This window comes from Halichoerus grypus, chromosome X (genome assembly GCF_964656455.1).
Source record: "Halichoerus grypus chromosome X, mHalGry1.hap1.1, whole genome shotgun sequence".
In the NCBI taxonomy this organism is placed as follows: domain Eukaryota; kingdom Metazoa; phylum Chordata; class Mammalia; order Carnivora; family Phocidae; genus Halichoerus; species Halichoerus grypus.
In genome coordinates, this window is record NC_135727.1 from 87,304,969 (window position 1) to 87,328,313 (window position 23,345).

The 23,345-nt window shown below is 40.0% G+C and overlaps 1 protein-coding gene across 3 annotated transcripts; it reads right to left on the minus strand.

Moving 5' to 3' along the window:
* Positions 1-790: 790 nt before the first annotated feature.
* LOC118539310 (KANTR integral membrane protein) lies at positions 791-18,834 on the minus strand. 3 transcript variants are annotated; one of them, XM_078063860.1, is made up of 5 exons: positions 18,701-18,834; positions 18,516-18,589; positions 7,835-7,931; positions 6,605-6,834; positions 791-4,823 (listed from the first exon to the last, which is right to left on the minus strand). In XM_078063860.1, exon 5 carries the CDS (start codon positions 3,981-3,983, stop codon positions 3,753-3,755), a length of 231 nt encoding a protein of 76 aa, XP_077919986.1. In that variant the 5' UTR covers positions 3,984-4,823; positions 6,605-6,834; positions 7,835-7,931; positions 18,516-18,589; positions 18,701-18,834; the 3' UTR covers positions 791-3,752. The 3 variants fall into 3 exon arrangements, with proteins under 3 accessions (XP_077919986.1, XP_077919987.1, XP_077919985.1); XM_078063861.1 differs by lacking the exon at positions 7,835-7,931; XM_078063859.1 differs by lacking the exons at positions 6,605-6,834; positions 7,835-7,931.
* Between the last annotated feature and the right edge of the window lie 4,511 nt (positions 18,835-23,345).

Here is a 23,345-nt window from a genome sequence, read left to right on the forward strand (position 1 = left end):
CGATTGAACTTAGAACTAGTTGGATGGTTACACTGGTAATGATGAATGAATTCATGTTGGCCTGGAGAGGGAAATCTCTAGAGGCATGCTATAGGGCCCTGTGTATATTGATGACATTCTGATAAAATCAGTGGGTGACAAATAGCTGAGGGAGTAGGTTACACCTAAGACAAGAGAATTAGTATCCCAACAGTCATGGGCAAGTAGATACACTGGAGCCATGTTGGTCCCCAAGGAGTTTAAGGGGAAAGTCAGGACTAAAACCTCACAACCTACTGCAGTCTTGACAATGGGGAGCTGAAACTTAGCTCCTTGTGTTGTCCACCATTATAATAGTACTTACTACGTGCCAGGCTCTGTATCAGCTTCTGTACCACCATCACCTCCTAACCCAGTAAAATAAAAAGTCTAAGGGGGGTGATTTGCTTGAGCCGGGACACAGAGCAGGAGGAAGGGGGATCCTAGCTGGGATCAGAAGGCCCAATGAGAACTGTGGCTTTGGTTTTCACCAGGTACCAGGCGGGCGTGACAATACAGCAGTTTGAGGGCTGTCGGAGAAAGAGACAGGTCCACCTTCAGGAGCCTCAGGGCATAGAGCCAGTCATAGAGAACACGGGTCTTTGTCCCCACCCTACCAACCAGGAACTTACTTCTGGAAAGAACCCAGGAGCTATCCTTACTGCTTCTTCACAACCCTCACCTTTCTGAACAATGACATCCACGCTCCTTAGCATGGCATGAAAGGCCTTCATGACCAGGCTAGTTCTCAATGCATTTCTCTATCACCCACATCAATTAATTAACTATTAATCATCCACATTAATGAACATTTCTCTATCATCCACATTAATTATTTAATCAATTAATAATACCGCTTATTCCATAAATATTTATTGAGTGTCTACTAAATATTACTATGCACTGTTCTTCTTGGCACTGGGGATACAATAGTGAACAAAACAAAGTCCCTGCTTTGTGGAGCTTACAGTCTACTGGGAAAAGACAAACACTAATCACAATAAATAAATAGAACATATATCAGGTGGTGATCAGTGTTTGGTACAAAAACATGAGACGTCAAGTAGGATAAGGGGTTAGAAAACACTGGTGAATGGGACTAATTTGGTTAGGGAATGCTTCTCTAGGGAGGTGACATTTCAGCATACTAGAAGTGGGGGGGAAACTCATGAGATTATCTGGAAAGAAGAGTGTTCCAGGCAGTGAGAACAGCAGGCACAAAAGCTCTGAAGGGGGAGGGTTACCTGACATGTTTGAAGAACAGCCAGGGGGCCAGGGTGGCTGGAAACGAGTGAGAAATGGGAAGATTAACAGGATAGGAGGTCAGAAAGGGCATGGGAACCACACTGTGTGGACTTTTGGGCCATGGTGAGGGCTTTGACTTTTCTTCTGAGGGAGCTGGGAGCCATGGGAGAATTTTGAGCAGAGGAGAGACATGATATGATATGGATTTTAAAAGGAATTTCAAAGAATTAGTAATAGGTATGGTAACACTAGGCAAAAGAAACAAAGACGATTACTAGGAAAACAAAAAGGTATACAACAGAGGATATATGATCAGAGAATACTATATGGTTTAGATGTGAACGATAATGACAATGTCATACTTATGCAAACAGTGATTACTGGTTGAACAAAAAGTGTATAAAATGTTCTTTTTAAATAAAAGATGCAACCACAAAGATGAGCAAGCAACAAGAGACTATTAGGGATGACTAGGCAGATTTGAAAGCGAAAAATATGCAGCTTGTACACATGAAAAATATACTTATTGGAATAAAAAACTCAGCAGACAGATTAAACAGACAGAGCTGACAGAGCTGAAGAGAGTATCAGTAAACTGAAAGATATATCTGAAGAAATTGCCCAGAATGAAATGCAGGAAGACAAGGAAATAGAAAATATCAACAAGACATTATGAGATATGGAAGATGCAATGTGGTCTGAAATATGACCAACTGGATTCTGAGAAAGAAATATGGAAAGGGTGGAAGAAAGACAATATTTGAAAAGATAATGGCTGAGAATTTTCTAGAAAGTATGAAAAACATGAATTAAAAAGCATGAAGCACATTTCCAAGGAAGAATAAAAAAGAAATACATGCCTAAACATGTTAGAATGAAACTGCATACCCCCCTGCAGATCCCCCTCCGAGAGAGAGAGAGAGAGAGAATTTCTTAAAAGTAGTTCAAGTATAAGAAAACAAAAATACCTACCAAAAATAGCAATTAGACCGACAGCAGACTTCTAAATACTTATAACAAATTATCTTTTAAAATGAGGATAAAATAAAGACATTTGCATATAACAACAAAAACTGGGAGAATTTAACACCAAGAGACCTGTACTAAAAGAACATCTAAACATTGTATTTATGATAAAAGAAAATGATCCCAGAATGATGGTCTGAGATGCAAGAATGTATGCATATAAATCCAAACAAATACTGTCTATATAAAATAATACTAATGATGATATAGAATTTGTGAGGTTAGGAAAAAAAAGAAACAAACTAACATACTCAAGACAATAGCATGTGGCAAAGAGAGGAATGAGCAGAGTTAAAGGTTCCTGTATTCTTCAAGAGGGAGGTTAAAATGCTATTTAACTTTAGACCTTATAAGTTTCACATGCATGGTAAAAGTTCAAGGATAACCACAGAAAGAATAAAAAAAAAAAAAGAATGTGTAAATTTCAAACAGTACAGAGGAAAAAACTGAATAAGAAAGCAAATAAACAAATCTCAAAACTAAAAAACAGGCCAGAAAAGAGAAAAACGAAGCATAGAAAAGGTGGTGGTAGGAAATAGAAATAAAAAAGTACAACGGTAGAAACAAGTCCAAATATATCATAGAAAATGTAAACAGACGAAACTCGCCCATTAAAAGAGATCATCAGATTAGATTTTTTTAAGGGTCCAGCTGTATGCCATTCTCAAGAGATATAATTAACGCATAAGGGCATGAAAATGTTGAACAATGAAAGGATGGAAAATTGTATACCACACAAATCCGAACAAGAAGAAAAGCTTGTGTTAAGGTAAGATAAGACAGACCTCAAAAAATGCATTATCGAGAATAGAGAGGGTCATTACATATTTACCAGGAATGTATAACAATTCTTCATTTGAATATTCCTAATAAAATATCCTCAAAATATATAAAATTTTTAAAAAGAACTGTAAGGAGAAACAGACAAATCCACCATCATAGTTGAAAATGAACACACCTCTTAAAATTACTGGCATAGCACGACCAAAATATCAGTGTAGATATAGAAAATTTGAACAATACAATTAACAAACTTGATAATAGACATATGTAGAACTCTGTGTTCAACAATTAGAGAACATACATCTTATAAAGCACATAGGAAACATTCAAAAATATTGATCATGTACTAAGCCATAAAACAAGTCTCAATTAATTTTAGAGTTGTTATCACACGGACCACATCCTCAGACCATAATGCAATTAAGATAGATTTCAATAACAAAGAGATACATTAAAAATTCCCCGCACATTTAGAAATTTATAAACACACTTCTATATCACTCACCAAAGAAGTAACCATGATGGAAATGTTGAAGTACTTGGAACTGAACAATAATGAAGTATGACATGTTTGAATGTGTAGAAAAGTAGTATTTGGAAGGAAATGTATATCTTTAAATGCACACATTATAAAACAAGAAAGGCTGAAAATTAATGAGCTCCATGTCCAACATACGAAATCAGAAAAAGAACAACAGAATAAATCCAAAAAATGTGGACGGAAGGAGATCAAAAAAGATAAGAGCGGAAATTAAAGAAATAGAAAACAAAGACACAATAGAGAGGAGCAACAGAGCCAAAAGTTGGTTCTTGGAAAAGACTAATAAAATAGACAAACCTCTGGTGAGATTGATCAAGAAAAAAAGTGAGAAGGCACAAATAACCAATATCAGCAATGAGAAAGGAGACATAGTTACAGATTATATACAGCAGAGGATTTTTTAAAAAGGGAACTTTATGCCAATAAATTCGAGAACGCAGATAAAATGGACCGATTCCTAGAAATCGATAACTTACCAAAATTGACTCAAGAAGCAAAAAGAAATCCCGAGTAGCCCTCTAGTTACTACAGGAATGGAAGAAGCAGTTAAAACTCTTTCTACCAAAAACAAAACAAAACAAAACAAAAAAACAAACAAAAGAACACAAACTCGGAGGCAGAACTTTGCAGCTGATAATGTGGATCACGGGTAGGTGAAAAGGTTTTGATGCCCTCAGCCCTGGAGGGTGTCCACGAAGGCCTTAAGGCAGTGGAGAACCCAGGCAGGCCCCTTCTCTCTATGGGCGGCCTCCTGTGGAGATCCTTACAGGGTGGCCCTTGGTGAAATGGGGCCTGAGAAATCCCTCTACAGTCCCCGTGGGTAGTGAGCAGCAATGAGGAACATCCAGCACTCCTGTGTGGTAAATGTGCTAAGCAGAGCCAAGGAGGAGCTCTATCGCTTGGACAGCCTCTTCAGGAGCCAGCTTCTGTGGTCTTCTGCTCACTGAGGACAACGGGGCTGTGGAGCCGCTGGAGGAGTCTGCGTTCCAATTGCCAAGAAACACCACACACAGCCCGAGCTGTGACTGCTTGGTGTGGGGTTGGGTGCAGGGAGGCCAAGCAGGGGCTTCTGGAGGGCGTAGCTCCAGGTGGCAGCCCCAAAACTCTGTCTTCACGAATACCAGATACTTCTATCCGTTTGCAGCTGATGAGCCCTTTTAATGGTGTCCAAGCTAGCTGCAGGGTGATGGTTCTAACAGTGATGCATGTTCTGCAAATAAGAGCTTCATCATTATTTCAAAATAATTAATATGAAAGAGTTCAGTCGGATTTGAAATCTAATCACACTGTCTCAAGAAATTCTAACAATATATTTGTCAGTAAAACAAAAAAGGCTGCTATCATTTCAATCATTAAACATTTCTGAACAAGTTAAAAATCGGTTCTAAATACTTTATCGCTTCCATTGTACAAAGAGAGATTTTTGGTGGTGGTGACTGTTAAGAATTTGAAGAAACATATCATTAAAAAGTCTCGATCAGGATTTGTGTGTAGCCACTTGAAGCATAAAACCTGATATAAAATAAACATGTTATGGGAGCAGATTTCAAGTTTCTCAAATAAATTTTTGAAAAGAATTTATTTAGAAGTTGAATATTAATTCAATGTTAAAAAAGCAAAACACCAGGGCAAGATGGTTTTACAGGAGAATTCTACCAAACAGATCATTCCAAAGTCATATAGCATCTTCCAGAATATTGTAAAAAAGGGAACACTAACTCATTCTAGGATACCAGCAGAACTCGAGGCCAAAATCAAATTATGATTGCATGAGAAAGGAAAATTAAAGACCAATTTTACTCATGGACACAGATACAAAAATCCTAAACAAATATTAACAAACTAAATCTAGTACCGTATAAAAAGGAAAAGATCATGACCAAGTAGTGTTTATACCAGAAATGCAAAGGTAGTCTACCATGAGGAAAATCCATACACATCATTTACCACATTATCACATTACTGAGAAAAAAAAAACCCATAATGATCCTAATAAACAGAAAAGGTATTTGACAAAAAAAAATTCAACACCCTTTTGTGATTTAAAAACAATAATAAAAACTTCTTAGCATAGTGACAGCTTGGCACTTGCTTTAATCTGGTAACACCTGGAGGAATCTACAGCAAATATCATTCTAAATAGGGAAAAAAGTTAGTGGTGTTTCCTTTAAAATAAATACCCAACAAGACAAGGATGCCCACTACTGTCTTCTCTCTTGAACACCGTACTGGAGGACCTGTCCATCTCAGTAACACAAGAAGAATAAATGAAAGGCATAAAGATTGGAAAGGGAAAAACCAAGCTGTCATTATTTATAGCTGATATTGTTGTCAACATAGAAAACACAAAAGAATATACAGATAGTAATGATGTACTATACCTTGGCTAGTTGAATTTAAATTAAAAAAAGAAAGAAAAAAAAAGAATATACAGACAACCTAGAAGGAACAAGGGCTCCTTGAGAAATGGCCAATTCCAGGGATGGAGCAGGAAAATAACAAGATGAGTAGGGAGCATCTTGTAGCGCCAAAGCAGGTAAGGCAGTGCTAAAAAAACAAAAGATGGAGGCATTTGAAAAGGGACACAGGAGCCAACTTGAAAGAGCTCCCAGTGGCCAAAGCTGGAACAATTTGAGCAACAAGACAAATGACAAAGTATTGGATTTATAATTAAAATTATTAAATAAATACACACAAGTGCATACTGATACAAACAGGCAACTGAATAAATAAGTAAAGAGACAGGTAAATAAACAAATAAGAAGAAATTAGTAGTTTTTATAGAAGAATTCCAAATACTACATGCAAATACACCCCCTTCCAGAGGTGGAGCTTAAATCTCCTCCCTCTCCTTGAGGGTTGGCTGGATTCTTCTAAAGAACAGAAAATAAAAAGGGAAAAATAACAACTTTACCATGGAGACACTTGGCAAACACTACCTTAACCAGTGATTAAGGTCAACATCAATGATGTCATGGGGATATCACATACCTCTGATATAATGTGATGAAAAGGGCACTTCAACTCTATGGTATTCTCTCCAAAAACAACCCCAGTCTAATTATGAGGCAAACTTCAGACAAATCCAAACTGAGGGACAGTCTACAGTATGCCTCAAAACTGTTAAGGGCATGAAAATCATGGAAAGACTAAGAAACTGTCATAGAGCAGAGGGCAATAGAGATGACAACTAAACGCAATGTGGTATTTTGAACTGGATCCTAGAATAGAAAAAAAGACATTAGTGGGAAAACTGATAAATCCATATAAAGTCTGAAGTTTGCTTAATAGTAATATACCAATATGGCTTTCTTAGTTTTGACAAATATATCACGGTGAGGAGTACACAGGAACACTCCGTACTATCTCTTTACTTACTTTTCTGTAACTGTAAAATCAGTCTAAAATAAAAAGTTTGCTTAAAAAAATAAAAGTTTAACAAGGTGAATGGCTGGAATATTAACACAAAAGTCAACTTCATTTCTCTACACCTGCAAATGAGATAAAACATGTTAAATGACAAGATCTCCCTTATAATAGCAGGAAAACCATAAATACCAAGGAATAAGTCTAACACAAGATATGCAAGACCCTATGCAGGAAATTAGTAAACCGTACCAAGAGACATTCAAGAATTTATTTAAAATGAAAAGGTATGTCATGTTTGTAGCTAGGAAGACTCAGCATCATCAATATATCGATTCTCTTCAAACTAATCTATAGACGCATTGCAATTCCAATATTCCTGTAGGACATGACAAGACGATTCTGAAATGTGTTTGAAATAACAAAGGGCCAGGAATATATCATATTCCTGAAGAAGAGTAAGATGGGAAGATGTTGCTGTACCAAATGTCAAGATTCTTTATGAAACCAAAGTAATTAAGGTAGTCAGGTAGTAAAGTAATTAAAGCCATGTGATACTGGCTCAGGGACAAAATACTGGCCAACAGCAGAGATCCCAGCAACAGACCAATACAGAAATGGAACTTTGGTGTATGACAGAGGTGGTGCTTCAGATCCCGAGGCTATCCGTGTGGAAAATAATGAAACTGGCTCCCTCCCTCATACCTTTATGCCACACAAAAATCAATTCCATTTGGATTAAGGACTTAAATAGGAAAAATAAAACTTTTAAACTTGTATTCCAAGAAAATAAAGAATGTCTTTATGATCGTAGGTTAGGAAAGACAACAGAAAAGATTGAATGGTTCAACTCACCAAAAATTAGGAATTCCTGCTCACGCAAAGACACCATAAAGGAAAAAAGAAGCTACATAATTGGCAAATGATGAGTATCCAAGTAATTAAATAACTCCTACAAACCAATAAAAGTGAGAAAAATCCCAATTTTAAAAATGGGCAAAAGACATTAACAGTCATTTCACAGAAGAAGAAACATGAATGGCCAATAAACATGAAAAAAATGCTCAACCACATTAGTGATTGGAAAAGTGCTAATTAAGTCCACAATGAGATACCATTTTACACTCACTATAATGATAAAAAGTAAAAAGTGGGACAATATCAAGTACTGATTAAGGTGTGGATCAATGGGATCTCATAAATTGTTGGAAGGTATGTAAATTGGCAACCTACATTTTGGCATAATACTGTCAAGCTGAATGTTTACACATCCTATTAACTAGCAATTCTATTCCTCAGAACATACCTTAGAAAGATGGGTGCATATGTGTACTAGGGGAAACGCACAAGAATATTCATAGTAGCACTGTTCCTAACAGCAAAAAGCTGGAAACAATCAACAGATAAATGGATGCATACTGTGTTTCATGGTCACGCAATGAACTATTATACAGCATTGAGAATGAACAAGCTACAGTTACATGCAAGAACCCAGGTGAATCTTTGAAACATAATAATGAGTGAAAAAAAGTAAGTCACAGAAGACCACATACAGTATGAGGCTATTTTTCACAAAGCTCAAGACCAAGCCAAATAAATAATGTATTGGTTAAACATTTCCACAAATATGCAAAAAATGTATCAAAAAGAGCAAGAGAATGTTAAACATAAGACTTAAGAGAATGGTAATTTCTGGCAGGGGAGATGGCGGGGAATAGGACAGAAAAGGACATAGGGATAGATGTTATCATTAATGTTGCTCTTGGGTGGAGTTGTGACTTCTTCAGTTTTCATTACATTAGTTCTTGATAACTCATGTATATAATTTTTTATTACATATCTAATATATTTTGTATGAACAAACAGAGAATAGAAGAGTAGGAGAAAGTGAGGAATGACAGCTCTTTTGGAGAGTTTTGCTGTTAGGGGAATAAAGAAAGTCACAGTTACATGGGGATGTGTGATAAATCGGGTTTTAAATGTTCTTTAAAGATGGGAGCCATAGGAGATAAATGGAATGACAGAATAAGGGCTTTGGTGAACTGGCTTTCCCTTTAAAACAATGAAAATATGGGCAAACCAACTACAATCAACCATTTCAAAACTTGCAATTAACCAAAGACACAGAATGAAGTGAAAATCATCTGTCTAAGAGAAACTACTGAATCTCGGTGAGACAATGGGTTCTGTGACATTTTAACTTGTAGCTAATTCCCATCCTCTTTCCCTCTCTAGCTCAGTAGTATAGTAGGCAAAGGCTGACGAAATTGCAGACAACAGAGAGGCCTGACTGCTTTGGCCAGGAATTTAAAAGGAAATCCTAGAGAATGAGACAACCATAGGAAACTCTGAAAAGCCCTGATATATTCCCAGGTATCTAAAGGGCTGTGCACATAGTCAAGGCTATGCACATGCACAAAAAAGAGGTGGAAAGGAGAGGCCCCAAGTCACTCACTTCTGGCTGACTGTAAGCAGAATGTGAAAGCTAAGCCTGCCTTGTAAACTGGCTAAAGTTTGAAGACATGCCTTCTCACACAGATCCCCTTGGCGAAGGGTGGAAGACATATGGACAAGGCATTTAAGGAAATCCAACCAATCACTGGCTGACCACCAACATATACCTACACAGGTGTGATCTCCTAGGAATCCAGGCTTAAAAATAAAAACAAGAAGTTTTTTAAAAATAAGCTAGCAGAGAACTCAGGGGCCACATAGTACAAGGAATATAGAATCCACAGAATTAGTTGAGAAAAGTCACCAAACAAATAAACAGCAATGAGAAAAATAACAACAACTACATATACACACACATACAACAACCACACATACACACAAATACCACACATACACATACATATCCCAGAAAAACAAACCTTGAGGATAGAAGAGGTTGATACCAGAGTTGTTAGAACAGAGTATCTAAAATGCCCACTTTTGGGGGCGCCTGGCTGGCTCAGTCGGAAGAGCATGCGACTCTTGATCTTGGGGTCATGAATTCAAGCCCCATGTTGGGTGTAGAGATTACATAAACAAATAAAAACTTTAAAATAATGCCCAGTTTTTGACAAAAAATTATGAGATATGCAAAGAAATAGCAAAGTATGTTACATGTACAAAAAAAAGCAGCCAAAAGAACTTGTCCCTGAGGGAGTCCATGTTTGGAACTTAATAGACAAAGACTTTAAATTATTACTATAAATATTTTCAAAGAAATAAAAGAAAGTACATCTATAGAATTAAGGAAAGGTTTGAGAACAATGTCTCACCAAATAAAGAATATCAATGAAGACACAGAAATCATAAAAAGAATTAAACAGAAAATCTGGAGTTGAAAAGTATAATAACTGAAATGATAAATTCACTTAGTGGGGCTCAACAACAGGTTTGAGCTGGCAGAAGAGAGAAAGGGTAAAGTTGATGATAGGGCAATAGAAATTATACATTCTGAAGAGCAGAAAGAAAAAAGAACCAAGAAAAAGAAATGGAGCTTCACAAACCTATAGGACACCACCAAAAGTACCAACATATGTGTAATGGGAGTACCAAAAGGGCAAGAGGAAGAGATGGGGCCAAAATATTGCAAACGTGATGAAAAATATTAATCTGTACACTTAAGAAGTAAATGCAAGTAGAATAAGCTCAAAGAGATCCACACCTAGACACATCATAGTGCAACTGGTGAAAGCAAAGACAAAAAGAAAATCTTGACTGCAGCAAGAGAAAAATGACTTATCACATATATGGGACCTTCAATAAGGTTAACAGCTGACTTCTCATCAGAAACCATGGAGGCCGGAAGATAGTGTGATGGCATCTTCAAAATATTTACAGAAAAAGACTGTCAACTCAGAATTCTGTATCTAGCTAAACTGGTTCTTCAAACATGAAAGAGAAGTTAAGATAAACAAAAACAGAAAGAATTTGTTGCCAGAAGACTTATCCTACAAGAAACACTACTTTCAGGCTTAAATTAAAGGACACTAAGTGGTAACTTGAAATAGGTATTATGAAAAAAAGTATTTTTATTTGTACCTCTTATTCTCCTATCTGTTTTTTTTTTTAAGATTTTATTTATTTATTTGAGAGAGAGAATGAGATAGAGACAGAGAGAGCATGAGAGGGGGGAGCGTCAGAGGGAGAAGCAGACTTCCTGCTGAGCAGGGAGCCCGATGTGGGACTCGATCCCGGGACTCCAGGATCATGACCTGAGCTGAAGGCAGTCGCTTAACCAACTGAGCCACCCAGGCGCCCTCTCCTATCTGTTTTAAAAGACAACTGTATAAAGCAATAATAATTAAACTGTGTTCATGGGCTTATAATGTAAGAAGTAATTCGTATAATAATAACACTACAAAGAAGGAAATGGGAACAGAGGCATACTGGAACAAAGTTACTATTGAAATTAGAATTAATTCGAAGTAGATTGTTTCCAGTTAAGATGTTAATTGGAATTCCCAGGGCAACCATTAAAAATCTAACTAAAAATATATATAGTTAACAAGGCAATTAAAAAGTTAAAGTAGAAAATATCTACTTAACACAAAAGAAGAGAGGAACTGAAGAACAAAGGAACGGAAAAGACAAATGACATACAAAAAGCATATATTAATCCTTCACAAACGCTTCCAAAAATAGAGGAGGAAACACTTCCCAGCTCATTCTATGCAGCCAGTATTACCCTGATACCAAAACCAGACACAGACATCACAAGAAAACTGTAGACCAATATACTATATGAATATAGATGTAAAAATCCTCAACAAAATACTAGCAAACCAAGTCCAGCAACATATAGAAACTATTATATAACATGACCAAGAAGGATTTATTTCAGGAATGCAAAGTTGGTTTATCATCTGAAAATTAATCAATGTAATATACTATATTAATAGAATAAAGTACAAATGCCAGATGATCATCTCAATAGATGCAGAAAAGCATTTGACAAAATCCAACATCCATTCATGGCAAAAAGACTCAGAGAACTAGGAGTAAGAGGGAACTTCCTCAACTTGATAAAGTGTACCTATATAAAACCAACAGCTAACATCACAGTTAATGGAGAAAGACTCAATACCTTCCCCTTAAGATCAGGAACAAGACAAGAATGTCTGCTCTCATCACTTCTAGGCAACACTGTACTAGAAGATCTAGTCAGGGCAATTAGTTAAGAAAAAGAAAGAAAAGGCATCCAGATTAGAAAAAGAAAAGTAAAAATATATCTGCAGATAACATAATCTTATATATAGAAAACTCTAAGGAATCCACTAAAAACCTATTTGAGCTAGTAAGTTCAGCAACGTGACAGGATAGAAGAGCAAGAAATAAAAAACGTATTTCTATGCACTAGCAATGAACACTCTGGAAGTGAAATTAGGAAAATAATTCCATTTATAATAGTAGCAAAAAGAATAAAATACCCAGGAATAAATTTAACAAAAGAAGCATAAGACTCGTACACTGAAAACTACAAAACACTTCTGAAAGAATTAAAGAAGATCTAGGGGCGCCTGGGTGGCTCAGTCGTTAAGCGTCTGCCTTCGGCTCAGGTCATGATCTCAGGGTCCTGGGATCGAGCCTCACATCGGGTTCCCTGCTCCACAGGGAGCCTGCTTCTCCCTCTCCCTTTGCCTCTCCCCCGCTTGTGCTATCTCTTGCTATCTCTGTCACTATCTGTCTCTCTCTATCAAATAAATAAAATCTTTTAAAAGAAAAAGAATTAAAGAAGATCTAAATGGAAAGACATCTCATGTTCATGGATTGGAAGTCTTAATATTCTTAAAGGCAATACTTCCTAAATGGATATATAGATTCAATATAATCCCTATAAAAGTCCCAGCTGTTTTTCTGCAGAAATTGACAAGCTGATCCTAAAATTCATATGGAAATGCAAGGGACTTAGAATAGTCCAAACAGTCTTGCAAAAGAAAAACAAAGTTGGAGGACTCCCATTTCCTGATGTCAAAACTTACGACATAGCTATAGTAATCAAGACAGTGTGGTCTGGCATAGTGACAGACCTACAGATCAATGAGGCAGAATTGAGAATCCAGAAAATTAACCTCTACATTTAGGATTTATGGTCAGTTGACCTTTGACAAGGGTTGCCAAGACAATTCAAAGGGGTAAAAATACTCTTTTCAACAAAAGGTACTGGGACAACTAGCCATCCACAGGCAGAAGAATGAAATTTGGACGCTTGCCTCACACCATACACAAAAATGAACTCAAAATGGATCAATGGATCACCGACCTAAAGGTAAGAGCTAAAATCCATACAATTCCTAGAAGAAAAAGCAGGAAGAAAGCTTTGAGACCTTGGGTTGGGGAATGTTTTCTTGGCTATGATGCAAAATGCTCAAGTGAGAAAAAAAATCGATAAATTGGACTTTCCTCAAATTAAAAACTTTGGTGCATCAAAGGACATCATCAAGAAAGTAAAAAGACAACCCACAGAATGGGAGAAAATATATGCAACTCACATATCTGACAAGAGACTTGTGTCCCAAACATTTAAAGGACACTTACAACTCAACAATAAGACAATCTAATTTTAAAAGGGCTAAGGATTTGAATAGACATTTCTCCAAAGAAGATACACGAATAGCCAATAAACACATGAAAAGATGCTCAACATTATTAGTTATTAGGGAAATGCAAATCAAAACCACAATGAGGTACCCCTTCATACTCACTAGGATGTCTATAATAAAAAGACAGACAGTAAAAAGTGTTGGGGAGGATATGGAGAAATTGAAACCCTCATACATTGCTGATGGGAATTTAAAATGGTACAGCCACTTCTGTGAACAGTTCCTCAAAAAGTTAAACATGGATTTTCCATAGGGCCAAGCAATTCTCACTTCCTAGGTGTCTACCAAAGGGAAAAGAAAACACACATCCACGCAAAAACTTGTGCACAAATGTTCAGAGCAGTATTATTCATAATATCAAATGTGAAAACAACTGAAATGTCCATCAACTGACAAATGGATAGGATACACAAAATGCTGCATAACCATATAATGGAATATTATTTGGCAGTAAAAAGGAACGCTACATCAACAACATGGATGAACCTCAAAACCATTATGCTAAATGAAAGAAGTCAGTCATAAAGACCAATGTATTATACGATCTCGTTTATATACAATGTCTAGACTAGAGAAATCAATAGATAGAGACAGAAAGTAGAATAGTGGTTACCTATGACTGAGGGGAGGGGAGGTGTGGGGAGGGACTGCTAATGAGTATGAAGCTTCTTTTCTTGGTGGGGATAAAAATGTTCTAAAATTGATTGCAGTGATGGTTGCACAACTCTGTGAATATACAAAAAAACACTGAATAGTACCCTTTAAAAGGCTGAATTTTATGATGTTAAATATACCTCAATAAAGCTGTAACAAAAAGATGGGAACAATAACAGAATGTCTGTGTGCTAATGGGAATGATCTTGTAGAGAGGGGGAAATTGCTGAAGCAATGTCTTCAAGTAGGTAAAAGAGGATGGGGTCTAGTTCCAAAGTAGAGGGACTGGATTTCGATGACAGCAGGGCCAGTTTATCCATATTAACAGAGAAGAAGGCAGAGTATGCAGATACAGATGCTGTTTGGTGGTTAGGTGTGTGGTGATGGGAATCTACGCAGGTTTTCTTCTGATGGTTTTGATCCTTCAGTCAAGTAGGCAGCTTGAGCATAGGATGGAAGGAGTGGTATCAGGAGATTTGAGGAGAGAGAAGATACAAAACAGTTCAGCTAGGAACGTAGGAGAGTGAATGGCCTAGGGAAGTGCAGTGGGGTGGGCAGAGTTGAATTTAACCAGGGCTAGGGTTTTGCCCTATAAACATGCTCAAGTGTAGAGGGCCAAGGAAGTGAGGATGTATGCAAAGGAATGATTATCATGATGGACCATGGAATCTAAGATGATTAAAGGAAGGACATGGGAACACGGAGGAAGTAAAGGGTAGTGAAAATGTTCAGTCTTGGTGGTGTTGAGGGATTGTTGGGAGTTGGGGAGCTAGAGGGAGTAGACTAGAAGGATAAGAAGCACTGGCTGGATGGCAGGATGCCTGAAACAGAGTATGGAGGTGGTGCAGTCATAGGTACTGATAAGAAGAAGGGTAAGACTGTTGGAGAGGGTGTTGAGGTGGGGTTGTAAGGCAAGAGCATTATAGGAAAGCAGATCACAGAACTGAGAGACAAGAACATTGGAAAGATCATCTATGAGGATATTAAAATCACCAAGAAGTGGGACTGGGGTAGTGTTAAAGAGTGACAGTGAGCTAGTAGCTAAATTCTAGGAAAGAAGTATGACGGGGGCAGGTATGTGTATACGTCTATACCTGACTATAACACAGATGGGTGGGTAATGGTCTAGTCTGATGGTTTGAAATTTAAAGCAAGGTGGTTGTGGGGCGCCTGGGTGGCTCAGTCGGTTGAGCGTCTGACTCTTGATTTCAGCTCAGGTCATGATCTCAGGATTGTGAGATCGAGCCCAATGTTGGGCTCCACTCTGGGCATGGAGCCTGCTTAGAGTTCTCTCTCTCCCTCTCTCTGCCCCTCCCCAACTCCCTCCCTAAAAAAAAACCCAAAAACAAGGTGGTTGATATGTACATAATCTTAAAGTATCTCCCCACAAATCACTTACTAATTACAAAGGAAAAAAGAGTAACTATACTGGAGAAACCTGGCAGACACCACCTTAAACAAATAGTCAAAGTGAACAAAACCAGTATTGGACCAACTGACATCATGTGCCTTCTGATGTAAAGCACTGAAGACACATCTCTTCTGTGGTCTTCTTGCCAAAATTACATAACGTAACTATAATCACAAGGAAACATCAGACAAACCCAAATTCTATAAAATAGCTGGCCAGGACTCTTCAAAAGTATCAAAGTCATGAAAGACTAAAGAACTGTCCCAGATTGGAAGAGTCTAAGGAGATATGACCACTAAATGCAATATGGGATCCTGAATTAGATCCCAGAAGAGAAAATTTATATTAGTGGAAAAACTGATAAAATCTGAATAAGTTCTGTACTTTCATTAATAGTATTTTACCAATGTTAACTCCCTAATTTTGATAATTGAACTGTAGTTGCATAATTTATTAACACTTAAGGAATCTGAGTGAAGGATATATGAGAATTCTTTGTACTATTTCTAGAGGTTTTTAAATCTGAAATTATTTTAAAATAAAACTTTTTTTAATTCTAAAAAAAAAGGTGGTTTGAGGAGGAGAGAGAGAAAGTGTCTGGGAAGGTCAATTAGAGTGAGGACACCTACCTTCATGTCTTGGCCTCCTGGCAAGAAGGGTTTGAGGGGGCTCCTGGGGAGCAGCGTGCTCAGGAGAAAGCCAATTTCTATTCAAGCAGTGGTTCTCAGCAGGGGGTAGACAGTCAAGGGATGTTTTGGGGCATTTTTGATTATCACAATAATTGGAGATCACTAGTGACATTTAGTGGCCATGGACCAGAGGTGCTCAGCATCCTGCAGTGCACAAGACAGCTCCACACAGCAAAGAATTGTACTGCATTCCATACAACTTTAGAACATCCTACCAGACAACAATGTAAGTGAAAAACCCGTTCGTTTCATTCATTCATTCATTCATTCAACAAACATTTATTGAGAGAGCCTATTCTATCCTAAGCACTGTTTTAGGTAATAGGGATACATCAAGGTACAAAAAAGACAAAAATCTCTGCCCTTCTGGAGCTTACAATCCAGCAGGAGAGTCAAACAATAAATAACAAACACAATAAAGGTGTAGATTAGATATCATAGAAGAGGGTGAGGAGCACTATGGAAAAAATTGGGGTATATGCTAGGGGAGAGCTGTGATTTTAAACAGGATGGTCAGGGTAGGCCTCACTGAGAAAGTGACATCTGGGTAGAGGCCTGAAGGAAGTGAGGGCATGAGCCTTGTATATATTGGGGGGAAACTCCTTCTAGGTCCAGGGGATGGCCCAGTACAAACCCCTGAGGTGGGAGTGTGCCTAATATGTTCAAGTAGCGTAAAGGAGGGCAGTGTGGGTAGAATAGAGGGAACAAGTGGGGAGAATGGTAGGAGAGAAGGTCAGAGAGGTTAAGAGGGCCAGAACATGGATTTTAGTATGTACTGACTTCCCAGAAATTCAAATGAACCATATAAATTGAGGGAGGATTGCACTTGGTTTTGTTTAAAACTTTATGAAGAATTATTCATGACTCGGAAAATCACATCGCCCTACCCATGGTTTCTGAGTCAGCAATCAACACACATGTAAGTGTCACATTCCCAGATACAAGGATCATTATGTGCAAGACCATTCATTATGTCTTCTAGTGAAATTATATCCCAGCCTTTACATATTGAAATACATATTGTTTTATTAGAAATTACTCTTCCTTTACTTCTCCCTTATATTACAATTAGGACATTACATTACATTGGTTTGGGAGGAATTATGTGTGGAGACAGATTCTATTATCTATACACTTCATTTCAGGATAGTGAAAGGGACGTTTCAAAATAGAAATTATAAAAATGGAGTGTTGGGTCCAATAGGTATGAGAACCACTAAGGCATGGCAAGAAAACGAAGGAACTATTCAGAAGCCAAGGTGAGAATGGAGATTTTGCTGGTGACTGACAGTGAGTTCCAGAAGGCCTGGTTAAAGGATTTCAGGATGGGGAGAGAAAAGAGGGCTGTGTGGAGATGTAACTAGGAGAATCCTGGTCTTCTTGCAGTAACCAACATAATAAAGGATAAAGGGCCTGGTTCACTGTTTCATCTAAGTTGCCCCCCACCCTGGAGGTCTCTGCCTGTTTAACACAGTAGGGTGGGGAACAAATAAGGTTCTTTCCTCAGCCAAAGCCAGGCTCCATTTTTTTTGTTTGTTTGTTTGTTTTTGTTTTTTACCCACAGAACAGTCCAGAGCCCCACGCTAAGCTCACAGATGCTCTCAGGCCAGACTCATTGCTATAAACAATGCACCTCTAACCTGCTTAGGGAGATGGGAAAGAGACAGATAGAAAGATGAAAAACAGTAACAGAAAAAGAAGCATTCAGAAAGAAGAATCAATGGGGTAGGGTCAGAGACAGGCAGGGAGAAAACAAAGCCAAAGACCAAGAGAGATCATGTATTTTCTTTTCAGTCACGACAGTCATCATTTATTGAAAAATTTCTAGGGGCCAGGCACTGGGCAAAGTGATGCATATGTATTGTCTCAGATGGAGATTATTAGACTCCCATTTGACAGATGAAGAAACTGAGGCATAGGTGATGTAGATGGCTCAAGGTCTCATGGCTAGTTTTAAGTGGTAGCGTCAGGGTTCAGCCTTCTGGGTCTGGGCTGTCTAGTATGTCTCAGAGAAGGAGACAGGCAGAAATATCGAGACACACAGAAAGATGGAGAAGGAGAGGGAGAAGAGCGGCAGAGAGATGGAGATTTACAGGCACGTAGACGATCACGTGAGCTGCAGACCTGCACAGAACCGTTTCCCAAAACACAGGGGTGGGCATGGGTGATGGGCTCCGCAGAGTACTCACCTGGTTGTTGTCTGCGGCTGCAGGGGCACTCGCCCTCCCTTTGCTACCCGCACGATCCTCCGCAACCCGCTGACCTAGGGTTAAGAGGCCGCCCAGGTAAAAGCTCGCCCAGGCCCCACCCCTCATGCGCTCCAGCCCGGCCTCTTTCCCTCACACCCCCCACCCCCGTCTTTACAGCGTCTCACCAGACACCTCCTGCCCTCCGCGCCGCCGCTGCCGAGCGCGAGCAGATTCGAGGGGGGCCGGCGGCTGGACCTAGCGAACGCACTGGACGCGTCCCTCCAGCCGGCTGGAGAGCTAGCGGGTTAGCAGGCCTCCGCAGCTACTGACCGCTCTCGGGCTCCCATTGGAGGAGTGCCCTCCTGCCTTCCCTGGGATTGGCTGGAGATGGAAACACTTTAGTTTTACCCCCCAGGCCGGGATCCAGGCCGAAGAAAACTCCGCCCCCCTGGGGGTCTTTGATTGGTTTATGAGCCAAGCCCACCCTTCCATAAGATTGGCCAGGAGAGGAGGACTTGTCGTTGACATTTACCAGGCCGTTTGACAGGCCTTCGGTAATTAGTTGGCAACACGCAGACGCGAAGCCCAAAGTAGGCTGGGCGGGAGTCACTGAACAATCGTAAATGCCCGGCTTCTTGACGTCTTACTCTCCGTAAGCCACCTTGCGTAAGCCCACGCTCTAAGAGACACGACTCTACCTCCCACCTGCAGGGATTTCTGAGCCAGGTTTCTTTTGCTCAAAATGAGCGTAGTTCCTAATTTCACCCATGGAGGATGAGGTGGTTATGGGGGTGTAGCCAGTCACCCACCAGCCCCTGCCGCTAAGACATTGGTCAAGTGACAACCTCGCTAGGAGCCTTAGTTTAACCATCTGTGAAATGGGAAGATAATTTTTAAAAATCCTTCCTAACAATGCCTTTGTGAGGATTGAGAGTACACAAATTAATTGCCTGGAGCATATATAGTTAAGGTCTCCCCTTTTAATTTCTTGCCTTTCTCATTGTTTCAGACTGAGGAAGCTATGGCCCAGAGAAGCAAACTGATTGGCTTGAGGTCACACAGCAATAAGACCCTGAATAAAACCCAAGTTCTGTCCTCCAAAGGAAAGCTATTTAAGAAGGAAGGAGACGGGAAGGACATTTCTATTATCAGGGGTTCTTAATTGGGTCGATGGACCTCCAGTCTGGTCTGGGGACAGGGTTTGGAGGGGCCCCTGCATTTGGATGGGAAAAAGTATACATCTTTAATTGAAATTTAGTATTTTTTCAGTAAAGAATGTAACAGAGTAGTAGTATCTGTGGTTCTGTCACCAATAGAAATCACAGAGATTTTCGTATCACATTATAGATGTTGTAGATCTGTTGAAATATCATGTAATCTCATCTCTATTTTAATATGATAGTCATTAGACCCTCCACTAGATCTTATGATTTAAGGGATTAGTGAGGAACACATATACTACCATAGCACATATCTGCTTTTTCCATATTTTAATAACTATATTTCAATATAGTTTCTTTTGTAACTCTAGGTACTTTATTTTATATATTTAAAAGATATTGTTTTCTGAGGAAGGGTCCATAGGCTTCACCAGATCACCAAACAGGTCTATGGCACAGATTGTCAAACTCTGGGAAGGAAGACAGACCTGGTTTATCATGTTTCTTTATTGTATCCTTATCACCCAGTTTAGTATCAGACACACATTGGTGTTCAATAAATTTTCCTGAATGAATAGGATTCCTCCTCAACCAAGGGAGCCAGTGCTGGCACTCTTGGTCACCTGAGAAGGAGGGATATTCCTGAATCTGGTTTTGTCCCTGACAATCTGCTTTTGTTCACAGAAGTGTGTGGAACTTTGAAAGTTTGGTCCCAGGAGAACCTGGTCCCTGAGAACCTCATCCCCATGTGCAGGGCCCTCTGCTGCAGAGGAGTGGGGTAAGCTGTGAAGGATACAAAGACAAGTAGCTTCAGCATGGGAACAGACCCTGGGGCACAGCAGGCCCTTGACTCCTCATCCTCCACCTGGTTCTCCTTCTGGTTTCTGTTTAGGGTCCCAGCAAAGGGGGGGCTGTCTTCTTTGGTCTTCACAAAGACTATATTTTGCACTTGGTTGTGACCTTAAAGACCTTCAAGAACAGCCCTCGGTTTTGGAGGCCCAGACTGGGCAGGACCTGAAACCACACTACACACTGAGTGAGGACACAGGAAAAAGATGTCACTGTAGGCAAAGAACATCTTCTCCTCCCATGCCTCAATCCAAAACATGAGCACCCTAGCCAAATATATTAGAATCCCAAAATTGGCTCCTAACAGTGTCCCTGAAGCCAGATGCCTTCTCTGACAAGGTGAGTGAAAAGGAGCCTCAAATGCCAGGATGAGGGGCTGGGGATTTGATTAGGGGAGCAGAGAAGAATCAGGGAAGACATAATAAGGGCCAGGCTTCGGAGGTCTGCTTCAAGGCTCATCTCCATCTTGGGATCCTAGGCTGGTTGCTTCTCCAGGGCTGATCCCCCAGGAAGATTAACCTAAGTTTGCAGATGGGAAAACTCAGGCCCTCTAGCGAGGGTGATGGAATCACATTGTGAGGCAGAGCACACTGAAGGAAGGATACCCAAGCCGTCTTTCTCTCAGACTGGCTGGGATCCTTTCACTAGGCTGACCTCTTCCCCTGGCCCACTCCAGGCCCTTTGCCCCTGCTGTTTTCCCCTCTACTTCACCCCCTGGTCATTGGGACTAGCTCCTGATTATGCATGTAGGTATCTCTTCCCTCCGCACAAGATGCCTTTGACTCAGGATCCTGAACTCTCAGCTCTGGCCAGGCTAGAGTCTCCTCTACCCACCTCTGACAGTGCAGTCCCAGGTCAGAACCAGAGGAATCAAAGCCTTCATGCTCCCCCCCCCCCGAAAACATTTATCAGAATCATGGAGTAGGTCAAAGATCTGGTGTTCCAACTATTTCACAGAGTTGGCCCAGGGAGGGAAGGGGCCTTGCCAAAGGTCCCACAAGAATCTGGCAGTCATCCCCGACTCCTCTCAGTCCCCTCTTTTCCCATATCTAAAGCCCATTGATTCCAGCATCTAAAAAGCTTTCACAGAACAGACAGGTTTCTCGTGCAGGAGAATTCCAATTAATTTATGTAGATACTTCCCCCTCAAGGAGATGGAGCTTAACTCCCCACTCCCTAAGCATGGGCTACACTTAGTGGCTTCCTTCCAAAGAGTATGGTATGGAAAGGGGGCTGGGGCAGGGAGGCGGAGTAACTTTACTGTGGAGAAGCCTGACATACACTACTACCTCAGCCAGGTGATCAGAGTTAACATCAACAGTGATAAGACATATTGATAGTATGTACCCTTGATATGATGAGGATGGCATTTTCCTTCTGTTGATCTTCCTTCCTCAAACCCATAACCCTAATCTAATCATGAGAAAGCACATCAGACAAATCCCAATTGAGGGACATTCTACAAAATACCTGACCATTATTGCTCAAATGTTGATGACTCTAGGTTATCAAAAACCAGGAAAGTCTGAGAAACAGTCACAGCCAAGAGGAGCCTGTGAAGACATGACAACTAAATGTAATATGCTATTCTGGATGGCATCCTGTAACAGAAAAATTACCTTAAAAACTAAGGCAATCTGAATAAAGTATGGACTTTAGTTAATAGTATTGATATTGGTTCATTAATTGTGACAAATGTACCATGCTAATGCAAGATGTTAACATGGAGGAAACTCGCTGTGGGGTATATGGGTACTCTCTGTATTATCTTCGCAATAATTCTATAAATCTTAAACTTTTAAAATAAAAAATGTACTTAAAAAACCTCCCATATCCGCCCATTACACCATTCTCACCTGAGGAATAGCGTCAATTTCCTCACTGCTCTCCCTCCCTCCAATCCATTCTCCTGGCATCCAGCAGAGGGCATTCTCCGAAACGGAAATCTGACTGTATCTGACGCTTTCCATTAAAACATGGGCGTTGGATGGAAAATTCTCGAGGTATATTGCAGAAGACCAACCTGTATATTTGTATAAGTTATCATTATGAGCCACAAAGAATCTGGAGGTATTTCTGGTGTCCGCCGAAATAAAGTTACTCTATCCAAAATCTAAAACAACTAAACCTTTCCAAGGTCTGCCTTTCAGACACCCAACTCCCGACCCCTCCCCCACCCCATCACACAGCTACCTAGTAATTTCCTTCTGCTTTCCCCTTCTCTCTATGCACTCTTTGGCTCGAGCCATCTTTTCTTGCCTTCTCTTCCAGGCCCAGTTCCAGGAATCCTGCACCCTCTAAAACGGGAGAGCATTCCTGCATTATTAGGATGTAATGTCTTGACAGATTATCATTTTTTAAAAACTACATGCAAATGAGAAAAATGGATTCCAATGGCTCCCCATGCCCAGCTCACACTAGGCCTGAGGAAAGGTTTGACGCACGATAAATAAAAAGATGAATCACTGAACAAATGGATATTCTAGGGCGCAGGGCGTTTCTGTGCGCCTGCGCAAGAGGGGAAGGCGTGGGAAGCTGTTTGCTACCTGCCGGGGTCCATTGCTGCCGCTGGTAGGGGGTGGGGCTTTCTCAGCCTCGCCCTGCCATTGGCCAGGATGGCCCGCATTGGTCTGACGCAACACCTCTGCGGCCTGCAGGGCTCTCCCCGAGAAAGCCAAACATCCTCCCCCCCCCCCCCCGACCCACTAACCACCATCTTGCAGACCAATGCATAGAGGAGACAGCGATTTGAGGGTCTGTGGAAGAGAGACTGGCTCCTGGGGATGGCTCGCCAAGCGGGACAAAAGACTAGAAGCAGCAC